We start from the raw sequence: 25,785 nt of genomic DNA, 5'->3' as shown, positions 1-25,785 counted from the left end.
GAAATTGGGGAAGAAAATAGAGGAGCAGCTTAGGTGACATAGAACCAAAAGAAGCCAAGAACTCCACTGAGGGGACGGCCAACAGAATACAGACCTAAGGAGAGGAGAATCATATTGGACATACAAAGAGGGAGTTCACTGGTGACTGTGAAGGGCCATGGTCTGTAGGATGCTGGGGAAGAAGCTGTTGCCTCAGAGCTCCTTCATGCTCACCTCAAATTATCACTTTACACTGAGTGTAATGCAAAAGCTTACCACGCAGTCACACTAAGCCCCGAGCTACTTTATCTGCTGGGCTTTGAGAAACTGTGCTAGCATTTGCTCTTTCTCTCGACCTGTAGAGCACTCTACACACCAGATTTTAACCTCTTCTCCTCAGAGTTCCTTAATCTAGCCATCCCGGGTGGAATAAAACCATTGTTAGGGCTGGTGAGATGTGTCAGCTAGCGAAGTGATTGCCATGCAAGGCTGATGAGTTGATATCCACACAGAGGAGGGAAATAGCTACTGAAAGTTGTTGTCTGACCTCCACACACGTGTGTGTGTGTGTGTGTGTGTGTGTGTGTGTGTGTGTGCCTACACTCACGGACACACACACATGATAACAATAAGTAAGTTATCATGAAGTTATGTTGTTTTGGATTGTTGCACCTTCTTCTGTTCTAGAGTTAAAACCATAGCATGGGTGAACTTGGAACTTCTTGACTTAAACTGCACTGCTTCTTGATATGAGAAATCCTCTTGCTTGCCCAGTGTTACCATTCACAACTTCTCACTGCCATTTGTATACAGTAACATGTAATAAATAAATTTGTGAAGAACCCAATGCACCTTTTTGCATTTCCGAAAAAACACATCCTTCATATGCTGTGTCCTGATGAGAATTTCAAACAGTAAATTCTCACCATCATGGACGTGACATTGGGAAAGAGAAGGGAGGTTTCCTCATGACTTTAAAGACAGGACAGGTGGCTCCAGCAAAAGACTTGCCCTGACTTCACTCCATGGTTAAATACTACTGCTGAGTTTGTGTGTGATCTCTGGCATGGAAATAGCCTTGGCTTCTATAATGAATAGTGTCCTTAAACCTCAGATGCCGTTGGCTCACATCTTGAAACCAGAAGCCTCAGCCACAGCGTCTGACACAATGATACAGGTAACTATAAAACCTTTCTGGTTGTTAGGATTCCATCTTCCCATCATGTTTATTGAAGGGCCATTGGCCAGGGACAATATCATCATTTATGTAAAGTTGTGAACACACAGCATATCGTAAATGGAACCAACGAGAAGGGCTTGCTTCTAAGAATTCCTAGGAAACAAACTGAAACTCGTTTCTTTTCTTACCAGATCCACACCCTTTCAGCCCTTCGTTATATAATAGCCACGTCACTATTCAGCAAATGCAGCTACCTCCACCCAGGATGTGTGTCTTTTTCTAACTCTATCATGCATTTTTGAATATAGTAATCTTTTCCATGTATTATCTCAGTCTGACTGAGGCAGAAGCTGTAGAAATAGTTATACACGCTTCATGGACATATTTTCTACATCACACTATCCTTTCTTTTTAGAAAATAGCATTGCCTGGGATCTTTGTCTTTTGAGGCTGGTGGTATAGAAGAAGAAGAAAAGAATGGATGATACTTTAAAAAGAAATTAAAAGTTTCACCTATTTTCTGGGTTCTGTGAGCTCATCCAATTGGGCTTTGATCAACTCGGTACTGATTATAAATCAGCACACCTGATCCACATGTCACAGTAGAACCATTTACAAGTAGGGTTAAGTGGGAAGGCAGAGGCTGTGAACATGAGGAAGGAATAGCCTTAAAAGAAGACCCATTTGCTTAAAGCTTGCTTTCTGTCGAGAACCATGCTTGCAGCTAGCTCTCCCTTGGAAATGACTGTCAGAATCGTCCAGGAAAAATACACATTGTTGTTCTGTAGTCACAACTTGCTTCTGACCCATTAAAGAAATGGCTTGGCATGGATGTCTACTTCACTTAATAGGTTTAGTTTCAAATAACATCTGGCTGGCTCCACAATGTGATACAGTCTTAAAATACGTCTTCCATGAGAGTAACGAAAAGAGCAGGGTCCCAGCGCACCTTTGAATGAAGGAGGATCTGAGCATTAACTGTGTGATAGGAATTAGCTCCGTGTTTCCAAGAAGTAAAACGTTCAGAATGCCTTTTGTGCTTGGCACACTGATAGATTAGACATACAATCCCTACTGTTCAAAGCTCCATCTAGGAAGGTTCGAAGGCAGAAGATGTGTTTGCCAGAATGTGCTGGTGGTCTTGAGACGTCACCTCAGCACGTGACGGATGCAGGCACTGAGGGATCACACCCCTTGGAGGACTAGGCTCAGGTGTTTCTGCACTAGATTGACTAGGAGTTGGCTTCTCTCCAACTTCTAGTGGGAGCGATGTGGTCTTGTTAAGTAGACTTTCATTAGAATAGAAATGACTTGGGCTCTGAAAGGAAGAATAGACTTATTTCTCGGTTCATATTGATGGGTGGAAGGGCTGGGAAGAAGCACTGCCAGGCAATGGCTGAGTTTGCCTGAATTCTGTCCATCACACATTATTCCATCTTATGGGAAGTGGGAGAGTTGTATGCTGTTGTGAGAACATGGTCACTGGAACTAGGGAAATCTGCTTATGATCTTGGTTCGACCACAGTGGACCTCTAGGATCTTGGGAAGAGTCTGAGGCCACCTCACAAACTCTTACAAGGCTTTATGGTCCCTGGAGGAGTTAATGCATAGGAGCTACCTAACTCACTCAGTGTCTGGTACCAAATGGGCACTCAAGCAAACAGCAGTCAATTACAGCCACATTGTGTGCAAATACTTTAATACTTCATGCTCAATAGCTGTCCCAAAATGTTAGTTTCCTAAGCGTTCCTATGAGGACACAACAGCACAAATGGACCCCAAGAGACTCCTGTAACTCCCTAGGAAGAGGCTAGCATTGTCCCCACCCACTTGGATGGTAGGGCGGCACTGAGCCAGCTTGTATTTTTTGGTGTTTGCTTTTGGGATTCTCTACTAACCAGTTTGGTTTCCAAAAAAATGCTCAGATGGTCTTCCCCCCAGACACTGCACTGAGTTGACTCAGACACAGCCCTTTCCTAAGCTCAGGAGAAGGAGGTCAGAAGTGCCCCCAAATCTGAGGGCCAGAAGCTACTGTAACTTAATGCCCAGTAAGTTAAGTGCTGTTGTTGGCAAAGTTGGTTGCTTTGAAGCCAAACCATGAAGCTCGTCTGAACTAACCAGCGTGATTGGTGAGGAGTCCTGACATAGCAGGAAGCCAAAGTAAAAGATTTTATGAGCTCAAGGACTCATGCGAGGTGGCTAAGTAACAAATGGAAAATTGGTAATGAGAGCAAAAGGGAAATAAATATTTTACACGGTCACCACACCCACCACTGACAGGATATAAAGCTCTGGAGAGCACGGGGAGACAGTACCAGAGACAGAACATCAGGTGTAGAAGCCAACTCTCCTAGCTCTGCTCCCTCCAGCACCATGCCGTACAACTGCTGCCTGCCCACCATGAGCTGTCGCACCAGCTGCTCCTCCCGGCCCTGTATACCCAACAGCTGCCATTGCTGCACCCTGCCCGGGGCCTGCAACATCCCTGCCAATATCGGCAACTGCAATTGGTTCTGTGAGGGCTCCTTCAATGGCAACGAGAAGGAGACCATGCAGTTCCTGAATGACCGCCTGGCCAGCTATATGGAGAAGGTGAGGCAGCTGGAGAGAGAGAATGCCGAGCTGGAAAGTCGGATCCAGGAGAGGAATCAGCAGCAGGACCCTCTGGTGTGCCCTGCCTACCAGTCCTACTTCAGGACCATCGAGGAGCTGCAGCAGAAGGTGAGGGAATGAGCATCATAATGTCAGTTGAATGAATTATTTTTTCCAATTGAATATAATGAAGTCAGAACAGAGATAAGGCTGCTTACGGTTAGAAGTGATGTAGAATTCACTGGCCTAAAGAGATATGTCTTTGAAAACCCCTTTTGGAATCACCATAATGGAAGTATGCAGATTCAGTATTAGTGCCAAATTAATTTTTTTTAAAACATTGCTTCTTACCCCAAACCAGAAAAACTAGTTTATTTTTATTTTTAAGTAATTTTTAAAAATTTCAGTTTACATCCCAACCACAGTTCTCCCTCCCACTCCCTTGTCTCCTCCCCCAGTTCACTACCTTTTCAGTCCTCCCAACAAGTAAAGGCTCCCATGGGAAGTCAACAAAGCCTGGCACATTAAGTTGGGGCAGGACAAAGTCCCTCCCCTACATTAATGCCGAGCATGGCATCCCACCATAGGGAACGGGTTCCACCAAGCTAGCTCATACACCAGGGAGAGATCCTGGTCCTACTGCAAGGGACCCCTCCGACAGTCTAAGCTTCTCCAATGTCTTTCACATATGGAGGGCCTAATTTGGTTCCATTGAGGCTCCACGTCTGTTGGTCTAGAGTTAATGAGTTTCCATGAACTTGGTTCAGCTGTCTCTGTTTGCACGCAAATGGATGGAACTAGAAAAACCACCATCCTGAGTGAGGTAACCCAGACTCAGAAAGACAGACACAGTATTTACTCACTCATAAGTGGATACTAGATGTAAAGCAAAGGATAACCAGAGTACAATCTGCAACTCCGGAGAAGCTGGGTAACAAGGAAGACCCTAAGAGGGACACATGGATCACCCTGGGAAGGGGAACTAGATGAGATCTCCTGGGTAAACTGGAGACAAGGAGGGCAGTAAAAGGGAGGGAATGGGGGATGAGAACATGAGGGGATGTGATGGTCAAGGGGGGAGAGGAACGGAGTAGGAGGGCAATGAAGGAGATATCTTGTCAGAGGGGGCCACTATGGCATTAGGGAGAAACCCAGTGCTAGGGAAATTCCCAAGAATCCACAAGGATGACCCCAGCTAAGACTCCTTGTAGTAGTGGAGGGAGAGCCCGAACTGGCCTTCCCCTGTAACCAGATTGGTGAATAGCCCAACTGTCATCCTAGAGCCTTCATCCAGTAACTGATGGGCCAGATGCAGAGATCCACAACCAAGCACCAGGCCGGGCTCTGCGGGAATCCAGTCGAAGAGAAGGAGGAGGGAATATATGAGCAAAGACCAAGATCAGGATGGAGAAATCCACAGAGACAGCTCAATAGCTCATTTTCAAAGGCTTTTTATGATGCCCCTTTCTTGCTTTCAGACAGATTATATCATTTTAAAACAATACTGTGCACTTGAATTAGTTCTTTGCAACTACTTTAAAAGATAGCTTTAGTAAACCAGGAAAACTACCAGCTCCAGAAGCCCCCACCCCCACATGCACACGCACACACACACACGCGCACGCATGCACGTGCACACACATTAAGCATGCATGCACGCACACACACACACCATTCACTAGAATAGGTATGTAGGCAAATGGCATACAGGCCCATGAAGACAGGAATAGAGGCCACAAAAAGTGGGAATTGGAAGGATCCTCAAAAGAACCAGTATCAAAGTGGTATTTGAGTGACAAGCAGGATTTTTTTTTTTGTGTGTGTGTGTCTATGTGTAGAACATATGTATTTGCGGGTGCCTATTGATGTGTGTATGAGTCCTCGTGTGTGCATGCATACATGCATGCGTGCGTGTTGGTGTGTATGTGTGTGTGTATGTGTGTAGGGCAGAGGACAACCTGGTGCCATTCCTAAGTGCCATTCACCTCTGTTTTTTTTTTTCCCTGAAACAAGGTCATCTACTGGCCTGGAACTTGTCAAGTAGGCGGGTCAGCAAGCCACAGGACTCTGTCTCTGTCTCCTCAGTGCTGGGCATGTCAGTGAGGGCTACTACTCCATGATTTTTTTTTCTTTAAACTTGAGTTCTGGTGATTGAACTCAGGTCCTTGTTTTGCAAAGCAAGCACTTTTACCATTTAAGCTCTTTTTCAGTCCCAAACAAATAGGAGTTTATGTCTGACTGTGCAGGTCATTGGTTTGTGGAGGGAATTGTCTGTCTGCTGTCCCAACACAGTGAATGCCAGAAAGGATTAGTATGACTTGAGTATCATTTATTTATCCACTCATAGTTTGTGAGCATTAGGCAAAGTGCTAGGGTAGGGGCCAGCGGTCAGGGGTAAAATTCTGAGAAAGAAAATTTCATTCCAGTAGGAGATCACAGCTTCATAGGGTAGAGAGGTGTGGGGAAGAGTGACCACAGCCAAGGTTGTAAGAAGAGCTATGGAAAACATATAGTGTACATGGAAGAAGTGGCCACTTGGAGGAACTGGAAAAAGAGGGGATGTGGGCTCTACACTGTGCTCTCTAGGTGGGGGAAGACATTTCACCTAAAGTAAGTGCACAGTGCCAGCGGAGTGGACAGGGTCAACAGGGTTTTCCAATGGAGGTGGTGTGACTGGGTTACCGCCTTGTCCCGATTGTCTGCACACGCCTCATTTTAGCGTCCAAGAATGCTTTCATCCTAAGCATACAGGGATCCCTGGTCACCTGACCTTAGGTTTGATTACCCAGTATGCTCAGTTCCTACAGGAACACTAGAAGAAGCCCCAGAAGTCCTGACTGTACCCACCGGCTGTGGGTGAATGAGCCACGACATCCAAATCGCACTCTTGCTCTCTGGTATCCAGGCTAGGTTCTGCCTCAGCACCTTTGGTTGTCACGTGATGGTTCACTGAAGGAATCACATGCTTGTGTACCGGATGTGACGATCTGAAAGGACACGGAGCAACTGGGTGAGAATAATAACGTAACTCATGTCACAATCGCTCCTCTGCAGATTCTGTGTGGCAAGTCTGAGAACGCCAGGCTGGTGGTGAAGATTGACAACGCCAAGCTGGCAGCCGATGACTTCAGGACCAAGTAAGACATTTGTAATGACCAGAGCAGCCTAGGGAGAGACTGGGGTTCCAAGCGATAACTCCTTGTTCCAGGCTTGTGCCAGACACAGCTTCTAAGTGCTATTGCGACTTGGGTTAGAGTTAGGTCAAAAGCCAAGGTCTCTTCACTGAGAGCTGAGGGTCTATGTTTTAAGTCTATCTGGAAGAAGTGTATTATCATTACATCCCAAAGGAGTTAGTATGTCATAAAAAGAGGCAAAAGCTATTTCTTTCAGTGAATTAATCAGTATTTTCAGGTAAAATTGTAATCATAATAATCTTTTGAATCTTCTATGCAACCTTATATAGGTCCCATTAAAGACCTATAGGAGTTGTAACAGTATCCCACAAGTATCATTTTTTTTCATATTCAGCCCCAAACAATAAAGTGTTAGCTTTGTTTTCATTTTACATTCAAGGCTCAGGGAGATTAAAGAATCCCACCTCTAGACATCTAATGGCAAAACTGGATCTAAGTGACTTTGAGTTTCAGGATCCTCAGGGTAGTTGGAAAGGAAGGAAGACAGGTTACAGCAGAATTGGGAAGTGTAGCAACCCAAGAGGATAGAGACGGTAGACTTCCTTGGTAGCAACCTGTGGATGGATTCTTAGAACCAATGCAGGGAACAAAGGAGGAAACCACACACAGCTCCTTCTCTGTGGGTCCTGGAAGGAGACAGGTCGCCTCACCACAGTGATGCTTTTCTTTCAGAACATTTAAAATGGAACAAACTCAAAGTCTGGTGGGTTTGACTGGGTGATCCAAACGGAAGCTCTTTCTCATGGATGTCTTCTGACTTTTGACTATGTGTGCAGGTACCAGACCGAGCTGTCCCTGAGGCAGCTGGTGGAGTCGGACATCAATGGCCTGCGCAGGATCCTGGATGAGCTGACCCTCTGCACGTCTGACCTGGAGGCTCAGGTGGAGTCTCTGAAGCAGGAGCTGCTGTGTCTCAAGCAGAACCATGAGGAGGTAAGGAAGTCCCGGTCACTAACATCTCAGTACTGAGGATCCCTCTCAACAGGGGAAGGTAGGTCTTGGGTTACGAGATTAATGCAATGTTTTTGCCAGTTGAATAAAGGATAGCTTTGAGAGATGATTGGGCAGTGGGGCCCAGGTTGATCTCTTTGACAGGAGGAAGTTGACCTGTGTTCACACGGGATCAGATGCATGGGCCAAGACTCACATGAATTCTGTTATTTTCTGAGTAGCTAACAAATCAATGATGAAGTTTAGAAAGAGACAAATAAGGCATTTGTCCTTTGTGAAGTCCAGGCAAATGGATACCAAACTAGTAGACGGGTGTGTGTGCGGATGGGTGGATGAGAAGATGGGAGAAAAGAAGAAACTTACACAATGGTTGCTTCAGACCTCATGGTTGAATGAGATTTGAGGAAGTCAGCTGCATCAGATCCTTTCCCAAGGGGGAAACAGTTCTAACAGACAGGATATGACCTTAGAGGATGCAGAATGGACATTAAACAGTTTCTCCATATTTAAGTAGCAATCATTGCAAATCGCTTATCACACAACAAATACAAAACCAGAAGGGAATGGCAGAATCTTGGAGTTCCGAGAAATATTAACAAAACTTATTCAAGAATCTTCATACAGAGATGAGGGAAGGGACTCATATTGAGTCACCAGGAGTGATTTCCAGCCACTGGACTCAGGTTTTCTAACTTGGATGCAATGCTTCTTCCACTACAGTTCTTGATACTCTCATAATATTTACGCTCAACTTCCTTTCCTCTAAAGAGCGTTCATGATAAACTTGTTTCTGACAGGCATCCATATTTTAAAAGTCTTTTGCATTAAAGGTGCACTCCCAGCATGCTTCTTAAAGTACAGAGGCCTCCTTAGATCTGTGGCTCATCCTTTGCCTTTCCCCCACCAGGAAGTCAACACCCTGCGCTGCCAGCTTGGAGATCGCCTCAACGTGGAGGTGGACGCTGCTCCCACTGTCGACCTGAACCGTGTGCTCAATGAGACCAGGTGTCAGTACGAGGCCCTGGTGGAAACCAACCGCAGAGAAGTGGAGGAATGGTTCACCACACAGGTGGGCATCTGAGCTCATGGTCACCCAGGAACTGAGTCCCCCAGGACTCTAAGGCAGGGTCTGATCCCGTCTCTGCCCTTGCTTCTTGCAGACCGAGGAGTTGAACAAGCAGGTGGTGTCCAGCTCAGAGCAGCTGCAGTCCTGCCAGGCAGAGATCATCGAGCTGAGACGCACAGTCAACGCCCTGGAGATCGAGCTGCAGGCCCAGCACAACCTGGTGTGTAGTGTCCAGACCTGCTGCTGAGCAGTGTGGAGTTGGGAGGCGGAGTCACTGGGATGCCCTGGGGCCACTCTCTCTTCCTAGCTCTTGAAGGCTGTGACTCCCTTGGAGGGCCATGCAGGGACCTTTAGAGGGGACAGCTGTGTGACAGCCTTTGTCTTTTCCTCCCACAGAGAAACTCTCTGGAAAACACCCTGACAGAGAGCGAGGCTCGCTACAGCTCCCAGCTGTCCCAGGTGCAGTGCCTGATCACCAACGTGGAGTCCCAGCTTGGTGAGATCCGGGCTGACCTGGAGCGTCAGAACCAGGAGTACCAGGTGCTGCTGGACATCCGGGCCAGGCTGGAGTGTGAGATCAACACTTACAGGGGCCTGCTGGAGAGCGAGGACTGCAAGTGAGTTGCTGGAGGGTGTATCCACCCCTGTGGGGCACACACGGAGAACCTTAGGAGTCATACTGCACTTGGAGGATGCGGGTCAGAAACCAGGGCATCTCTAGAGACTGGTGTATGGTGCTTGTTGCCAGTGTGACCCAGACTAAAGATACTTTATGTCCTGAAAAATAGTCATGAGGCTGGTGATTCTTTGACTGATGGTTAAAATTCTTTTTATTTTCATAAATAGTTTCTGACATGAAAAGGAAATAGAAAACTCCAGCAATCATTGCTTTGATTAAACCAAAATTGTAGGTCTACCATTTCTTTGGATCCTTGTTAGAAGCATTCATTCAGGGGGAAGGAATTCTATTCACTATAACCATCTTCTTGCATTTGAGCATCTCCAAGAAAGATGACTTAATCGTAAGTAGAGCAGGCCAAGTGGCAGCTCAGGCAGTTTTCTATCTGTGAGGTGGGCATCACCAATGCCATGTTCTAGGTTTGAGGCAGAGGCTTAGAAGTGAAGTGACTTCCCTGTGTCCCTAGGGTTAAACAGAAGGCCTGACTCCAACGCCAGTGGTTTCTACTCCCTGCTACCACTGTCTCTGAACTCTGTAGAGGAGAGATCTGAACAAGGCTTACTCTCTAAAAATCAGAGAATGGGCTCCCTGTTTTTAGTGGACCATGCTTTTGGAAAACTTTCTTTCTCATGCTGACTCTAATGATCTTGTGTCTTAGGCTGCCCTGCAACCCCTGCGCCACCACCAATGCCTGTGACAAACCCATTGGACCCTGTGTCACAAACCCTTGTGTTACACGCTCCCGATGTGGCCCCTGCAATACATTTGGCTGCTAAACACCCCAAGGCCAGCAGGAGGATTGCGCGAAGACACGAAGACAGAAAGACCATTGATGGATCAGCTCAGCCTTTCTGACCTCACAGCCAGCACTGTACAGATCATAGTCTGGAAGGAGAGCAAAGGCCTGGTGCTGTGGTTTGGTCCTGAGTCCAGGCCTATTGGGCCATCTTCATCTAGGGCCTCTTCATGACCAACCACTTGTGTTCTGGTGGTCTGAGAGACCTGAGCTGTGAAGGGGCCACACAAGGTATTTTGTGGGTCTCTCTGCCTCTTCCGTCTTTTCTTGTAGTCCCCCAAACCTAATAAATTTTCCTCTTGCAAACAGAAGTGAGTTGCACTTGTATCCATCCTTTTCAGAATAGTTGTTTTTTGTGTGGTTTTTATAAAGCCACTTGAAAGCATAAGGGGACTTTATGGTTTAACCCCGTCCTGTCCTATCGTTCCTTAGACACAATGAGTGCCAGCATCCATGCAGGCTGGCATTAAATGGGCAGAACAGTTGGGCAAAAGGTCTCATGTGAATGTGATAAACACATCCATTACGGGCTGACACCTCCAGAGTTCTTATTATTTTCTTGTCTAAGTCACTACAAGACAAGGACAGGAGTTTGAATCTACTAAACCACTAAAAGGAATTCTGTTACACATGGGCTTAAGAAGCTGGAATTTCCCATGGATTTCATGCCTGCAAAAGAGAGAACCTAAAACCAGAGGGGAAACTTTTCTCCCTGGGAAGGGATTTGCAACTTGTCAGAGAGCCTTGCAAGAGAGTGGAGCCAAAACAACGGTGAACCAGTGATAGGCAGGACTACATTTTGACCTAGACTGCCTCAATATGCTTAACCCAGCTTTCTACTTAAACTTGACTTCAGAAGCCTGAAGAAGTTCTTGGGGGTGCATTACTGGATCTCCTTGTTCCTCTTCCCAATATGGTCACATTGAATGAATCTCTCTCTCTCTCTCTCTCTCTCTCTCTCTCTCTCTCTCTCTCTCTCTCTCTCTCTCTCTCTCTCCTAGCAATACAGCTGATTTAATTGGGTTTACTGAAGATGGATAGTTGAAACTGGCTTTTTGGGGCTCTGGGTGTGACCCTAAGTCTGGTAATAATACGAGTAGAATCATAGGATATGTGATATTCTGCAACTGGCTGCTCTGGTATAATCTGGTGTCTTTAGATCAACCCATTCTCCAAAATATAACATGTACTGTGAGCATTGCGTTCTTGGATTGTTTTCAGTTTTGAGTTATTAGAGTATCATTGTCTTAAATCTTTGGGTTCAAGTTTGGGTATAGACATGAGTTTTTTCTGTATACTCCCTCCCTCCTTCTCTTCCTTCTTTCTATGTGTATTACTTGTGACATGTGTTCATACAGATATGCATGCCCGTATGTGCACTTATGGAACCCAGAGGCCAATACTGTCCGTTTTTCTCTTTTGCTTTCCATTTTAGTTTTGAAGATGAGGTCTCCTGTTGAGCCTAGAGCCCACTGACTTGGATAGACTGGCCAGTGGAACTCTGGAACCCTTCTGTTTAGACTTCCCAGTGCTAGAATTATGGGCACGAGTCATCCTCCAGCTCTTTTATGTGGGTACCGGGGATCTAAACATGGATTCTCACTTAGCAAGCTCTCTACCATGGGAGTCATCTCCTCACCCCCTTTTGTTATTGTGGTACAGTCTTATTCCACAGCCTAAGCTGCCTTGGCATTCATCCTGGGCCTTCATTTGTGAGTCTTCACACCTTACTTGGGCATATAGTTTCAATTATTTGAGGTATAGATACACAAGAATGAAATTGCTGGGTTATGTTAACTGTATACTTTCACAAACCTAGTAACTGCTAGCTAGACTCGTCTCTGGTCAGCTGACATTCCCACCGACGGAATACAAGAGTTCCGGCTGCACATTCTCAGGAACACCTGTGTTTTCCCCTTTCGTACAACAACAACAGCCAAAGCCCAGGTCATCCCAGTGCACGTGAAGTAGCATTCATTGTGGTTGTGATTTGCATTTCCTTGATGACTCATGGAGTTGTACTTCTTTTCATGTGTGTGCAAGCTGTTTATAGATCTTTGGGGTAATGTTTACTCAGATCCATTGCCTGGGTTTTAAAGCCTGGCTCACTTGTCTTTTAAGTTGTAAATGAGTTTTAATGTTCTGAACACAGGGTTCTTATCTAGCAAATAATTTATAAATGTTGCTTTTTCCCTTCAGAAGTTCTTTTTTCAGTTTCCTGATGAAAATAAAATATGTTTTTGCTATAGGAGAGCTTTAAATTTTGAAGTCCAACCTAATTTTGTTTTAAATATTTAAATTATTTTAAATCTTGTGTGTGTGCATGTGTGCGTGCGCGCGTGTGTGTGTGTGTTCATGAAAGCAGGTGTTCGTGGAAGCTAGAAAGGGTGTCAGATCATCTAGAGCTGGTGTTAGTTGTGAGCCTCCCAAAACAGAAGCTGGGAACTGAAGTTGGGTCCTCTGGAAGAGCAGGAAGTGCTCCTAACCACTGAGCCATCCTTCCAGTCTCCTAACTTTACTTTCATCACTTGTGATTTTGATGTTTTATATAAAAAACTATTTCTTTCAGTTTGTTAGGTTATTTGTTTATTTATTTTTGAGACAGAGTCTCACCGTGTAGCTCTGGCTGTTCTGGAACTCACTCTGAAGACCAGGCTGTCCTCTAACTCATAGAGATCCACCTGCCTCTGCCTCCTGAGTGTTGGGATTAAAGATGTGTGGCCCCACCAACTGGCAAGAAACTATTTCTTAGCCCAAGATATAGAAGATTTGTGCCTATTTTTCCCTCAAATTTTCTAGCTTGAGTTCTTACAGTTAGCCTCTGAGACAGGATCCTTATCCTTGTCAGGACACGAACTCACCATCCTCTCCCTTCTATGTCTTGAGCACTGGGATTGTAGGAATACATAGCCGTGTCAGGCTCTCTGCTCCTTTCTGGTGTAAGCGAAGGCCAAACTTGGTTATTTTGCATGTGGCTGCCAGTTACTTAGACATCACTCATCAAAGCCACCGTTCTTTCCTCTCTCAGTTGTGTTGGTACCCGTGTTGACGACAGCTTTGTAGTGAGTTTGAAAGTCGGGAGATGTGACGCCTCCAGTACCTTGTTCTTTTTAAAGACTGTTTTGACCATTTGACTCCATTTCCACACCAATATAAGTCAGTTTGTCAATTTCTATGAAAAAGCTAGCAGGGACTTCATTCAGCCTTGTGTTAACACTTCAGGTCAGTCACAGGAGCATGGTCTTCGGTCTTGTTCCTTGTGTGACTTGCTGTGACAAAAATACTTCAGAAAGGGAATTTAAGGAAGGGATGGCTTTGGCTCACAGCTCCAGGGAAGCAGAGAGCGGTGCACAGCTGTCTTCCGCTCCTTGTCTCCTTTTTATTCAGCCTGGGGACCCCATGCACACAATTGCATCACTCATATTTAAGGTAGGTCTTCTCACCACATTTAACTTCGTCTAGAGAATTCTTCACAGACATGCCTAGAGATTTGTTTCTGTGCTGATATGAAATCTTACCTCTATGACAAGATTAACCTTCACACCGTCTTAGCTCTTGAATTCACACGGATATCTTAGCCACCACCTTGGGGTGTTAGAGGGACTGGACCATTCGCTGGCCACCCTATCTGGGTTCTTCCAATGTATAGGAAACTGGTGGTGGGTTGTGAAAGGGTCAGGTTGTGAAAGGGCTGCTGAGATGGTTTGGGACTGCCACGCAGCTGCCAGGCCCATGATGCTAATGGAGACAGATCTGTGAAGAATGGGCACAGGCCTTCTTTAGACACTAGAACCTCCAGAAGCTCTTATGACATTTCTATGAGTATTTTGAATCCATGCACCTCAGTATCATTGTAAGCCTTTTACAATAAATCTCTAGAGACATTGTTTTTCTTTATCAATTTTGAACAGTTTAACAAATGTCTTCCAGAAGGAGGAAGGCTATCCTTGAGTTCTTCAACCATCACTTCTAAATTCCTTTAAGTAGATCTTGGACCTTTATAGCTTGTCTCTCATTTCTTCTTTAATGTTTTCTGTTTTAAGCCTGTGCTGTATGCTATTTCCTCGTCTATGATTTCTAGTTCACTTATTCTCTTTTCATCATTATCTAATCTAACCTGATGCTTAATAAATCAGTTGGGCTTTAAAATTAGTATTAGCCTTTTAGAAAATAAGAACATTTTATTATTAATTTAAAATTAGATTTGGCCTTAATACACACACACACTATGTGTGTGTGTGTGTGTGTGTATGTGTATGTGTGTGTGTGTGTGTGTATAGGCCATTATGCACATGTGGAAGTCAGAGGAGAACTTAAAGGAGTTAATTCTCTCCTTCCACTGTGTGGGTGTCAGGAAGGTGGATTTGGTGGGTAGCCTTGGCAACAAACTTCAACCTTTACCTGCTGTGCTCTCTCTCTGACTTCAATAAATGCAATTTTAACAGAGATAGCCATGATATATTTGGATTTATTACAAATAATTCTTAGTCATTAAAGCTAATATTACTTTAGTAATAAAATAATGACCAAACACATAAAAATAAGAAAGAAAAATGATGATGTGAAAATGTATGTTTTTTCTTTTTTAAATTAATTTTATTGAAAAAAAAGAAAGAGGAAAAAACAATTAAATTAATTTTATTGAGCTATACATTTTTTCCTACTTCCCTCCCTTCCACTCTCCTCCCCTTCAACCCTCTCCCATGGTTCCCATGCTCCCAATTTTCCCAGGCTGTCTTTTTCTACTTCCCATGTAGATTAGATCCATGTATGTATCTCTTAGGGGCCTCATTGTTGTCTAGGTTCTCTGGAATTGTGAATTGTAGGCTAGTTTTATTTGCTTTATGTCTAAAAGCCACTTATGAATGAGTACATAGGATGTATATCTTTTTGGGTCTGGGTTACCTCACTCGATATGATGTTTTCTAGATCCATCCATTTGCCTGAAAATTTCAAGATGTCATTTTTTTCGGCTGTGTAGTACTCCATTGTGTAAATGTACTACATTTTTCTTATCCATTCTTCAGTCAAGGGGCATATAAGTTGTTTCCACGTTCTGGCTATGACAAACAATGCTGTTATGAACATAGTTGAGCACATTTCCTTGTGGTATGATTGAGCATCCTTTGAATATACAGCTAAAAGTTGTATTGCTGGGTCTTGAGGAAGGTTATTTCCTAATTTTGTGAGAAATTTGCCATATTGACATCTAAAGGGGCTATACCAATTTGCACTCCCACCAGCAATGAAGGAGTATTCCCTTTACTCCACATCCTCTCCAGCATAAGTTGTCATCAGTGTTTTTGATCTTGGCCATTCTTACAGGTGTAAGACGGAATCTCAGAGTTGTTTTGATTTGCATTTTTCTGATGGCTAAGCATGTTGAACATTTCCCTAAGTGTCTTTCAGCCACTTTAGATTCCTCTGTTGAGAGTTCTCTGTTTAGGTATGTACTCCATTTTTTTATTGGATTATTTGTTCTTTTGATGACCAATTTCTTGAGTTATTTATATATTTTGGAGACCAGCCCTCTGTCTTATGTGGGATTGGTAAAGATCTTTTCCCATTCTGTAACTTCTGGAGGCATTACAATCCCTGACTTCAAACTCTACTACAGAGCTACAGTACTGAAAACAGCTTGGTATTGGCATAAGAACAGACAGGAGGACCATTGGAGTCAAATCTAAGACCCAGATATTAATCCACACACCTATGAACCTCTGATTTTTGACAAAGAAGCAAAAAATATCAAATGGAAAAGGAAAGCATATAAATTAAACAAATGGTGCTGGCATAACTGGATATCAACATGTAAAAGAATTGAAATAGATCCATGTCTATCACCATGCACAAAACTCAAGTCCAAATGGATTAAAGACCTCAACATAAAGCCAACCACACCAAACCTCAGAGAATAGAAAGTGGGAAGTACACTTGAATACATTGCCACAGGAAACTACTTCCTAAATATAACCCCAGTAGCACAGGCACTGAGAGAAACAATTAATAAATGGGACTTCCTGAAACTGAAAAGCTTCTGTAAAGCAAAGGATACAGTCAACAAGGAAATGTATATTCTTTAACTTAAAAGAAGGATACATGTGATACAAGTATCACATGCACTTACTCATAAGTGGTTTTTAGACATAAAGCAAAGAAAATCAGCCCACAAATTACAATCCCAGAGAACTTAGACAACAATGAGGACACTAAGAGAGACATACATAAATATAATCTACATAGGAAGTAGAAAAAGACAAAGTCTTCTGAGTAAATTGGGAGCATGGGGACTTTGGGGGAGGGTTGAAGGGGAGGGGAGAGGCAGGGAGGGAAACAGAGAAAAATGTAGAGCTCAATAAAAATCAATAAAAAAGAAGGATACATGGAGCTCTCCACCAAACATCCTACAAAATGAACATCAATTTCTAGATACCACCAAAACTATTTGGAGATCCATTTAATTTTAGAAAAGTGGATTTGTCATCTGGTTAAAATGAAAAACTCCAAACTAAAACCCAGTGTACAGACTCCTAAAATTCTATGAAGGTCTGTAGAGCAAATCTTAATAAAATTACATTTATAAAACACGTTGACAAAGAATTGTTGTGCCTTTACTCACTGAGCCATCTTATTGGCCAGCCAGCTATAATCTTTAAGGTAATATACAGTCAAATTTTGTCATGGCTATCTCTGTTTACCTTTTTGGTGGAGGGGGTTGTGTGTACTACTGTGGAGTAGGGTCTCATTGTTTAACCAATTACCATTCTAAATTACTCTAAACCAACTAGATAAAGTTCTATAGCAAATAGGGTATTGTTGCATCCAAATTTCTGGGATATAATTATACTGCCAACTTAGAAAGAACATTTTAAATTAAAGAGATACCAAGGAAATCTGATATTGCTCGGTTCTATCATTGCATCTTTAATTCATCAATAGTACATAACCACAGAAAATGTATGAGCTTTTGCTGCCCCCTCTCCCTACTGCATTTGACTTCTGGTTCCAGGTTATGTCAGATCAGATTGTGAAATTATCCATCACTTTTGTAGTGTGTTGATGGGCCTGGGAATGCAATGAGGATCAGCGGATTAGGGTGCCAGTGATACGATCACGAAAAATCATTTTTTTATGCTGAGGCTCAGTTTCCCCAGTAGTAAAGGAGAGCAGTGCGGAAAACAAGATCATAAGACCCTGGCATCTTCTTGTTCAAGATCTCCATTCTCTCTTTGGATCATCTTGGCATTTGGGGTCTACATGAGGAGGTGGAAGAGAATTCAGATGATTTTGAGGTGCAGCTGTAGCTGAACAACTTGGATCTGTCAGGGAGTATCTCTCTCTGAGGTCTACTTTGTCACCTGTTGTGAGGACAGTGAGAAGCCCTTCCTCTGCATGGATAAGGTGTCCCCCTTGACTATCAAATAATGCTCTTCTTAATAGAGTAGAAGTGGTGTCTTATGCACGGGCAGTGCACGCTGATGTGCTTCTTGGATGATTGTTCCTAAATCACAAACTGTTGTGAGTCATTGAGTTCAAACAAGCTCGGCATCTCTGAACTGTTTCAAGTGCAATTATCTTTCAAGGCCCAAATACTGTATAAAACTCTGATGGTTGAGACCAAAGCCATCTTTGTAATGAAGCGTACAAAGGCAATATGGTGGAAAGACTCTACAAAATGGACATCTTCACTCTGCGTGTTTAAGAACTGTTTACTAAAGTTCAGTGTGGCTGTTCCTTTATGAACATAGGTGTTGTACATAGTAGGCATACTTGGAGGGTCCTGACAACTTTTTGATTCACCCAGCACCCTCTCCATGGTCCTGATTGTGCACTCATGATCTTGTGGATGTATTTGGCAGTTCTCACGCGATGCTTTCTCTCTCTGTCGTCTCTGTCCTTGTCTGTCTCTGTATGACCCAGAGGTTGACATTGGGTGTCTTCCTCAACTGTTCTCCACTTCAGTGTTTGACACGAAGTCACTGAACCTTGAACTCACTAATTGGCTAGGCTAGCTGGCCTGAGAGCCTCGGAGATGGTCTGCGTTCATCTTCCCAGTGTCGGGATTGCAGCTGTGCGCCTCTGTGTCCAGCTGCAGATGTGGGTGCTGGGGATCTAAATTCATATCTTTATGCTTGCGTGGTAAGCGTGTTACTGACACCCATCTGTCCAGTCTGCATGGCCTCATCTTTGATAAGCTTTCTTCTTTGTTCATCTGGGATGCTGTAAACTCATTTCCTTCATTGTTTCTCACCCTTTCTCTGTTTCTCTGAAATTTCCAAAGTTCAGTCCTCAACTATTGCTCTTCGCTCTATACTTTTTCCCTTTGTCCATTTTTTATAACTCTCATACCTGTGCCCCGATCATTACCATATCTGTGATTATCACCCCTACAGTTCACTCCATCCTTCTATGCTTTGACTTTCCTGGACTGGTATAATAATCTCCTTGCTGGTCTGTCTGCGTCTAACCCTTTCCTTCTCTTTCTAAAACTGACAAACATCTGTGGAAATGGTGTCTCAAAACTTCAATCACACTACAGGGTGTTGATACCAGGATGGTCCAAATCCTTAGCTCTTCCACGGAAGACTGGTGGCATATGGCTGTAGCATCTATAGACAGCTTTATTTTTCTACCATTTCCCTTCACTGACACCTAGACTTGCTCGAGGTCATCCGCCATGCTGGATTTCCCTGCTACGTTATTGTGTACGCACAAAACCCCACCCAGATGTCCTCCTTTTACCTTCTCTGTTTTTTAGACATCACACCATGCTCCACCCCAGCACAGATCCATGTCGTGAACCCCCGATCCTCATGACGCTTGCTCTCCCTAATTTTCTATCCTTGCATATGTTACCTGTTGCTTCCTGCCTTGGCTTACTGCTTCCTATTTGTATCTTCATCTATTTGACTCCTACTCACTCAATATGTCCATCATGTGGCAAGGTCTTAGAACTGGGGCTCAAAGGTGAGTCGAGCCTTATCCTTCCCTTCAGGAGTTCAAACAGAGAGATATAGAGAGAGATAAACACACAGGTCAGGACAATGTCATGCTCAGGGTGAAGCAAGAGGAGAGCTCAGAGAAGAGGTTCCAAAGGCAAGTGGGCTGTCTGAATAACAGCAGTGAGAAATGATGAAAAGAATAGAAACTGATGTTAGATACACAGCTGCATAACCCTACCTTCTATACTTTAATTTACCACTGTAGAATGAGGATGCTATCATTGGCTTTGGAGACCCGTGCGGAGGGTGCCTAGGTCTAAGATTTGTGAGAAATGCCAGCGTTGTCTGGGAACTTGCAGACTTCCAACAAGTGTGAGTACCCTCTGCCAGTACCACTAGTCCGCCTTCCACTCTAGTGCCCTGGCTGAGCCAAGCCGTGATCCAAAACCTATCTGTAATTTGGTTGGTGGAAGTGTCTAGAATCTATGTCACAAGAAGCCCGGCTGTTTTAGCACCTGGTTCTCTCTTTGAGAACTGTGAACTTGATGTTTGGAAATTGGACCTAGGAAGAATCCTGTTTCTCTGTTTCAGCAAGCAGAGCCAGAGGCTCACCGAAGTGTCAGGGCGCTCGTGGAGTGGCGACACTCTCCCTCCACCTGCCACAGGTTATTAACGAGGGCCGGGCCTTTCATGAGTCTTGTTCTTTGAAGTCCTACCACGAAGCTCTTACCTCATGATGTACAGCATGGCAGAGGAGTCCTGACTGAGGGAGAAGCCCGAGTAAAGTCTTTTATGAGGTGAGGGAATCTTCTGAGAAGCATAACAAATGCATGGGGAAGCCTTTGACCATCACTAAATGAGCAAAGCCAAAGGGAAAAAAAAGGGACTGCCCTATGTGTCCACACCCTCTTCGGAGTGAGTATAAATGCTCACCAGAGGAAGGGGACCCACAGCTCTGAGGCTTGAAGAATCCACTCTGTCTTCAGCCAGGCACCTCACTCCCTCCAGCACCATGCCGTACAACTGCTGCCTGCCCGCCCTGAGCTGCCGCACCAGCTGCTCCTCCCGGCCCTGTATACCCAACAGCTGCCACAGCTGCACCCTGCCCGGGGCCTGCAACATCCCTGCCAATATCGGCAACTGCAATTGGTTCTGTGATGGTTCCTTCAATGGCAACGAGAAGGAGACCATGCAGTTCCTGAATGACCGCCTGGCCAGCTACCTGGAGAAGGTGAGGCAGCTGGAGAGAGAGAATGCCGAGCTGGAAAGTCGGATCCAGGAGAGGAATCAGCAGCAGGACCCTCTGGTGTGCCCTGCCTATCAGGCCTACTTCAGGACCATCGAGGAGCTGCAGCAGAAGGTGAGGGGATGGGCGTCACAGTATCCCTAACAGGAATACTTGAGACACAGAAATGACTTGAGCTCTTGTTATGGTGGGAAAATTTGATACCCATATTTCCAGTTTCTTAAACATCTTTCTGGAGGACTCCTCTATTTTCAACTGGAAACTGTTAGTTTTGAATCTTGGTATACATTAGATGAGGTAGAAGTTTAGATAACTCCCCACTATTACTAAGAGTGGCCTCTGGGTGCTTTTGAGCTTTGAAAATATTCCCTTGAGTTAAGGGAAATGAACTGAGCCCAAGAAGGAAGCCACCAAGTAGAAAGGACCATGTTTTCCTCCCTTAACTGAGTGTGTGGGTTCTTTGACCTCTTATTGCCCTCCTCATCTGGACACCTTATAACCCTGACCCCATTGTTTTGACCTGGACACCCCTGAGTTCCCTTGGTGCACAGCATCCACTGGAGAACTAGTGTATTTGGCTAAACGTAGAGAGATAGGACAGTAGATAGAAATGGTACCAAGTCATCCAGGATGGCCAGGAGACTGGAACAACCTCCCTTGCCTAGGCCCCTACCCCTGCTGCTTTGTGTTTATCTTGTCTATTTGATGGAAAGTTTCTTACACAGTGTGATTTTTTTTTGCTCTTAGAGCTATGCCAACTGAATTGCAGCTGTTTTTCACGAATGTGAATAGATTTTTAAAATCAGCTTCTAAGTATTGTTTATTAAGAAAGGGAAAGAAGACCATATGCTAATGTTTCTTGGTGTATTTGCATGTCTGTCTTCAGATTTAGTCCCACAGATAATTTTTGAGCATCTGTTGTACATGGATAACTTTTTAATAGATACAGGATATACTATGCTTTTCTTTTTAAATTCTGATGTTTCCATATAAGCAAATCAACAGGATTTCTGGTGATGAAAAAAAAACAAGCTAATTTTATTACCCTTTGTAACTTCCAGATCTTGTGTGGCAAATCTGAGAACGCTAGGCTGGTGGTGCAAATCGATAATGCCAAACTGGCCTCTGATGACTTCAGGACCAAGTGAGTGGGCGGATGGTGGAAGGGGGCAGGCATTGTTGCTTGTGTCTTCCATCTCCTCTCCTTCCCCTTAGTTTGTTGTTCACACAGGCAAATACTGACCAAGATTTCCCCTAGGCCTTTCCCTTAGATCCAAACTCCATCCTCTTCCCCATTGTAGATTGGTGTTTCTACCCCAAACCTCAACTCCACTGAACTGTGTGTCTGGGATAGCATGGTCTCCTACCGTGCACAGAACTCAATGAGAATGTGGGAGGTGCATTCCTTCTGGAAGCCTCCAAATTTACAAGTTCTTATCTCCTTAGATTCATTGGCTTTGTGAAAGCAATTGCTGTGCTTTTCCCTTCAGGAACTATTGCTTACTTAAGTGGAAGGAGATGGTTGTAAAAACTAGTATCCTGAATTCCTAGTTAGCCAACAAACCAAACCAAACCAAGCCAAACCAAAGCAGAGTCGAGGCCAGGCATATTCCTACCCAGTCTTTCCCTAATTCTCCCGTAATTGCAGGTATGAGACCGAGCTGTCCCTGCGGCAGCTGGTGGAGTCAGACATCAATGGCCTGCGCAGGATCCTGGACGAGCTGACCCTGTGCAAGTCTGACCTGGAGGCTCAGGTGGAGTCCCTGAAGGAGGAGCTGCTGTGTCTCAAGCAGAACCATGAGCAGGTGAAGTTTCCCAAAGTGAAGTGCGCGGTCAAACTGGCTAGGACACGTTTCTGACTGCCACAGGCTGTGGGAGGGGCTGTGGGTTGAACCTCAATTAGCCCAGAAAGCTGTTCTCTAAACAAAAAAGGATTTGTAGAGAATGAGTAATCTAAAAAAAAAAAAAATCGTGATAGGAGATTAGGATTTTCTGCTAGAGGCAGGAACAAGAATAAAGGAAGTTGGCTAGCTCAGTCAGGACCGAGGAAAGGTCAGAGTCAAGGCAGCAGCTGTCTCTCCCTGGTGAGAGCATAGGGGGACATGGACGCCACTAAGATTCTCTGTTTTGTAACTTAGGGCCACCCAACAAGAGGGCTGAGCTACCCTCAAACCACAGCTCTTCGTTCCCATCCAAAACCCTTTCTGCTCTTTGTGTTGCTTGGCAGAAGCATGGAGTAAAGTGCTCCCCAGTACACACCGGTCGCTGGCACACAGGAAGCAGATTTGTGCAAAGTATAAATCCGGGAACCTGCATGTGGTGACCGTTAACACTCATGAAGAGCTTGTCATGCACCAAATTTGTACACACACTGAGAGCCTCTGAAGTCATTCTTTTTTTTTTTTTAAAAAAAAATGAAAACTTTATAAAGATTCTAGAACAGTGGTTCCCAACCTGTGGGTCGTGACCCCTTTGGGGGTCGAAGGATGTTTCACAGGGGTCACCTAAGACCATTTGTATATCAGATATTTATATTTCAATTTATAACAGTAACAAAATTACAGTTATGAAGTAGCAACAAAAATAATTTTATGATTGGGGGGTTGTATTAAAGGGTCTCAGCATTAAGACAGGAACAACTGCTCTAGAAGCTTCTAGAAGTTATATGGGAGTGGTAAAGATGAAATATAGGTGAAGTCTGTTTCATGGCTCTGCAAGGTCGGGACCAAGTTCTGTTGGCTCCATGAAGAGATCAGTAGAAAAATGTACAGATATTCACTTCCTTCACTAAAATTCACACTGGCAGGACCAACACATTGCTAGTTAAGGCTCTTTTATCCAAGGTTGACAGGTTTTGAAGCAAATGTTCTATATTTTCTTTGTAGCTAGACTTTGTCTATGGTTAGAAGATTAAAAACTTAAGGATACAGTGAGATATTCTATCAAGACTTGGGACCTGGGCTTTTATGGAGTAGAATTTAAATGGTTTTCAGCTGTGTCTCAGCTCTGATGTGAAATGACCACACCCCTTTACATAAGAAGTGTTATGTTGAGTATGAAGGGCAGAAAAAGAATCGACCAATCACTGACAATAGAGAAAAGGATGCTGGGAAGGCAGGGAATTGAGATTGTGTAACTGACCATAGGGAAAAGGATGTGGGGAAGGAAAGGAACTGAGATTACAGAATGATCACATGCACCAGCAGTCCAACTGCATTCTCTCAAGGAGAGCATCAAGACCCTTTCTGATATTATGAATTTTTCCCTTTCCCCCACCAGGAAGTCAACACCCTACGCTGCCAACTTGGAGACCGCCTCAACGTGGAGGTGGACGCTGCTCCCACTGTCGACCTGAACCGTGTGCTCAATGAGACCAGGTGTCAGTACGAGGCCCTGGTGGAAACCAACCGCAGAGAAGTGGAGGAATGGTTCACCACACAGGTGTGCATCTGAGCTCATGGTCACCCAGGAACTGAGTCCCCCGGGACTCTAAGGCAGGGTCTGATCCTGTCTCTGTATTTGCCTCTCCCAGACCGAGGAGCTGAACAAGCAGGTGGTGTCCAGCTCAGAGCAGCTGCAGTCCTGCCAGGCAGAGATCATCGAGCTGAGACGCACAGTCAACACCTTGGAGATCGAGCTGCAGGCCCAGCACAACCTGGTGTGTAGTGTCCAGACCTGCTGCTGAGCAGTGTGGAGTCTGGGATGCCCTTGGAGTCATGCCCTCTTCCTAGCTCTTGAAGGCTGTGGCTCCTTTGCAAGGCCATGCAGGGACTTTTAGAGGGGACAGCATGTGACAGCCTTTGTCTTCTCCCCCCACAGAGAAACTCTCTGGAAAACACCCTGACAGAGAGCGAGGCTCGCTACAGCTCCCAGCTGTCCCAGGTGCAGTGCCTGATCACCAACGTGGAGTCCCAGCTTGGTGAGATCCGGGCTGACCTGGAGCGTCAGAACCAGGAGTACCAGGTGCTGCTGGACATCCGGGCCAGGCTGGAGTGTGAGATCAACACATACAGGGGCCTGCTGGAGAGCGAGGACTGCAAGTGAGTATGGGCTGAAAGGCTTTTCTAGGGGTGAGTTGTTTTCTTCGTTAAAATGAATGTATCCCTTCAAACATCTGCTTGCAGACATTCAAAGACATGTCTGGATACTATTCTGACTCTTTTCAATGTCTTCCCATGTGTTTAATGCACCTTGCTCTAACTTGCTCCAATAAATATCTTTCTCCAGGCTCCCTTGCAATCCCTGCGCCACAACCAACGCATGTGACAAGCCCATTGGGCCCTGCGTCTCTAACCCCTGTGTCACAAGACCCAGGTGTGGGCCTTGCAACAGTTTCGTGCGTTAGAGTTGCCATTGCCAGAAGGGGACAAAGATACCAGTTACAACTTAACTCCGGCTCATCCTAAGACCTCAAAAATCAACCACACTGGACAAAGACAGACTGGTTCTTGGAGTCAGCTGCAGACTGCAGAGCACTTCCTGGCTTGATCCTTGAGCACAGGAGATGCGAAGTCTGTCTTTTAAGGAACCTACAATAGGATCAAAGACTGTCCACCATCACAAGGCTGTGTCTACATACCCAATGTTATACTTTAATGAAACTTATTGGAGTGTGAATTGAAAATATCCCATTGAGTGTGGGTGAGTTGGTTGCCATGCTTATGAAACAGAGCATAAGTGGACTTAATTTTTTTTTTGTTCCACTTTTTGTCTTTGTAGTTGCAATACAAATCCTTTGTTTGTCCTCCCAATAAACTCTATTCTGGCATGGCAATCCTAATTGTCTGTTTTGCTCAACATTAACCGGTGTTTTCCCATTATATGAAAAGTCCATTCACCCCTCTGCCCTGTGTGTAGCCTGTGGTTTCTGTCCAGGGAAAAGACCCTTTTCGATGTCATCCATTGGCCAGAATCAGCACCAAGAGAACAGGAAGAGGAGGCGGATCTAGGCCTGGGTGGTGGTAGTGACTGTGGTCCAGGTTGGTTTCACCAGTAGATAGCATCTGTGTTGAGACTTAAAAATAGAGAAGAAACATCCAGAGGGGAAGAACATTCCAGGAAGAGGCACCAGCAAGTCAAGAGAGAGAACAAAGCTGCATCTGTAGAGCATGAAGGGGCCAGCATGACAGCAGCAATGGGAAGCAGTGGGGCGGAGTGGGA

The 25,785-nt window shown here is 44.7% G+C and overlaps 2 protein-coding genes across 2 annotated transcripts; both read left to right on the top strand.

Moving 5' to 3' along the window:
• Window positions 1-3,532: 3,532 nt before the first annotated feature.
• LOC126510473 (keratin, type I cuticular Ha3-II) lies at window positions 3,533-10,417 on the top strand. The gene is made up of 7 exons (XM_050157034.1): window positions 3,533-3,880; window positions 6,806-6,888; window positions 7,722-7,878; window positions 8,804-8,965; window positions 9,057-9,182; window positions 9,359-9,579; window positions 10,300-10,417. The coding sequence occupies exons 1-7, from the start codon at window positions 3,533-3,535 to the stop codon at window positions 10,415-10,417; spliced, it is 1,215 nt and encodes a 404-aa protein (XP_050012991.1).
• A 9,971-nt stretch (window positions 10,418-20,388) lies between these two features.
• On the top strand, window positions 20,389-24,970 carry LOC126510472 (keratin, type I cuticular Ha3-I). The gene is made up of 7 exons (XM_050157033.1): window positions 20,389-20,739; window positions 21,687-21,769; window positions 22,274-22,430; window positions 23,905-24,066; window positions 24,158-24,283; window positions 24,445-24,665; window positions 24,853-24,970. The coding sequence occupies exons 1-7, from the start codon at window positions 20,392-20,394 to the stop codon at window positions 24,968-24,970; spliced, it is 1,215 nt and encodes a 404-aa protein (XP_050012990.1). The 5' UTR covers window positions 20,389-20,391.
• Window positions 24,971-25,785: the final 815 nt, after the last annotated feature.

This window comes from Alexandromys fortis, unplaced genomic scaffold (assembly GCF_014885135.2).
Source record: "Alexandromys fortis isolate MF-2015 unplaced genomic scaffold, M_Fortis_MF-2015_v1.1 scaffold_31, whole genome shotgun sequence".
Classification (NCBI taxonomy): domain Eukaryota; kingdom Metazoa; phylum Chordata; class Mammalia; order Rodentia; family Cricetidae; genus Alexandromys; species Alexandromys fortis.
The sequence above is the reverse complement of the archived record's forward strand: the minus strand, read 5'-3'. Positions and strand labels throughout refer to the sequence as shown.

Bases quoted from the DNA above. Each gene is read 5' to 3' on its own strand.
- LOC126510473 (XM_050157034.1), top strand. From the start codon at position 3,533: ATGCCGTACAACTGCTGCCTGCCCACCATGAGCTGTCGCACCAGCTGC. The intron at 3,881-6,805 runs GTGAGGGAATGA...GCTCCTCTGCAG, and splicing joins TCGAGGAGCTGCAGCAGAAG to ATTCTGTGTGGCAAGTCTGA. The intron at 7,879-8,803 runs GTAAGGAAGTCC...TTCCCCCACCAG, and splicing joins TCAAGCAGAACCATGAGGAG to GAAGTCAACACCCTGCGCTG.
- LOC126510472 (XM_050157033.1), top strand. From the start codon at position 20,392: ATGCCGTACAACTGCTGCCTGCCCGCCCTGAGCTGCCGCACCAGCTGC. The intron at 20,740-21,686 runs GTGAGGGGATGG...TGTAACTTCCAG, and splicing joins TCGAGGAGCTGCAGCAGAAG to ATCTTGTGTGGCAAATCTGA. The intron at 24,666-24,852 runs GTGAGTATGGGC...ATCTTTCTCCAG, and splicing joins CTGGAGAGCGAGGACTGCAA to GCTCCCTTGCAATCCCTGCG.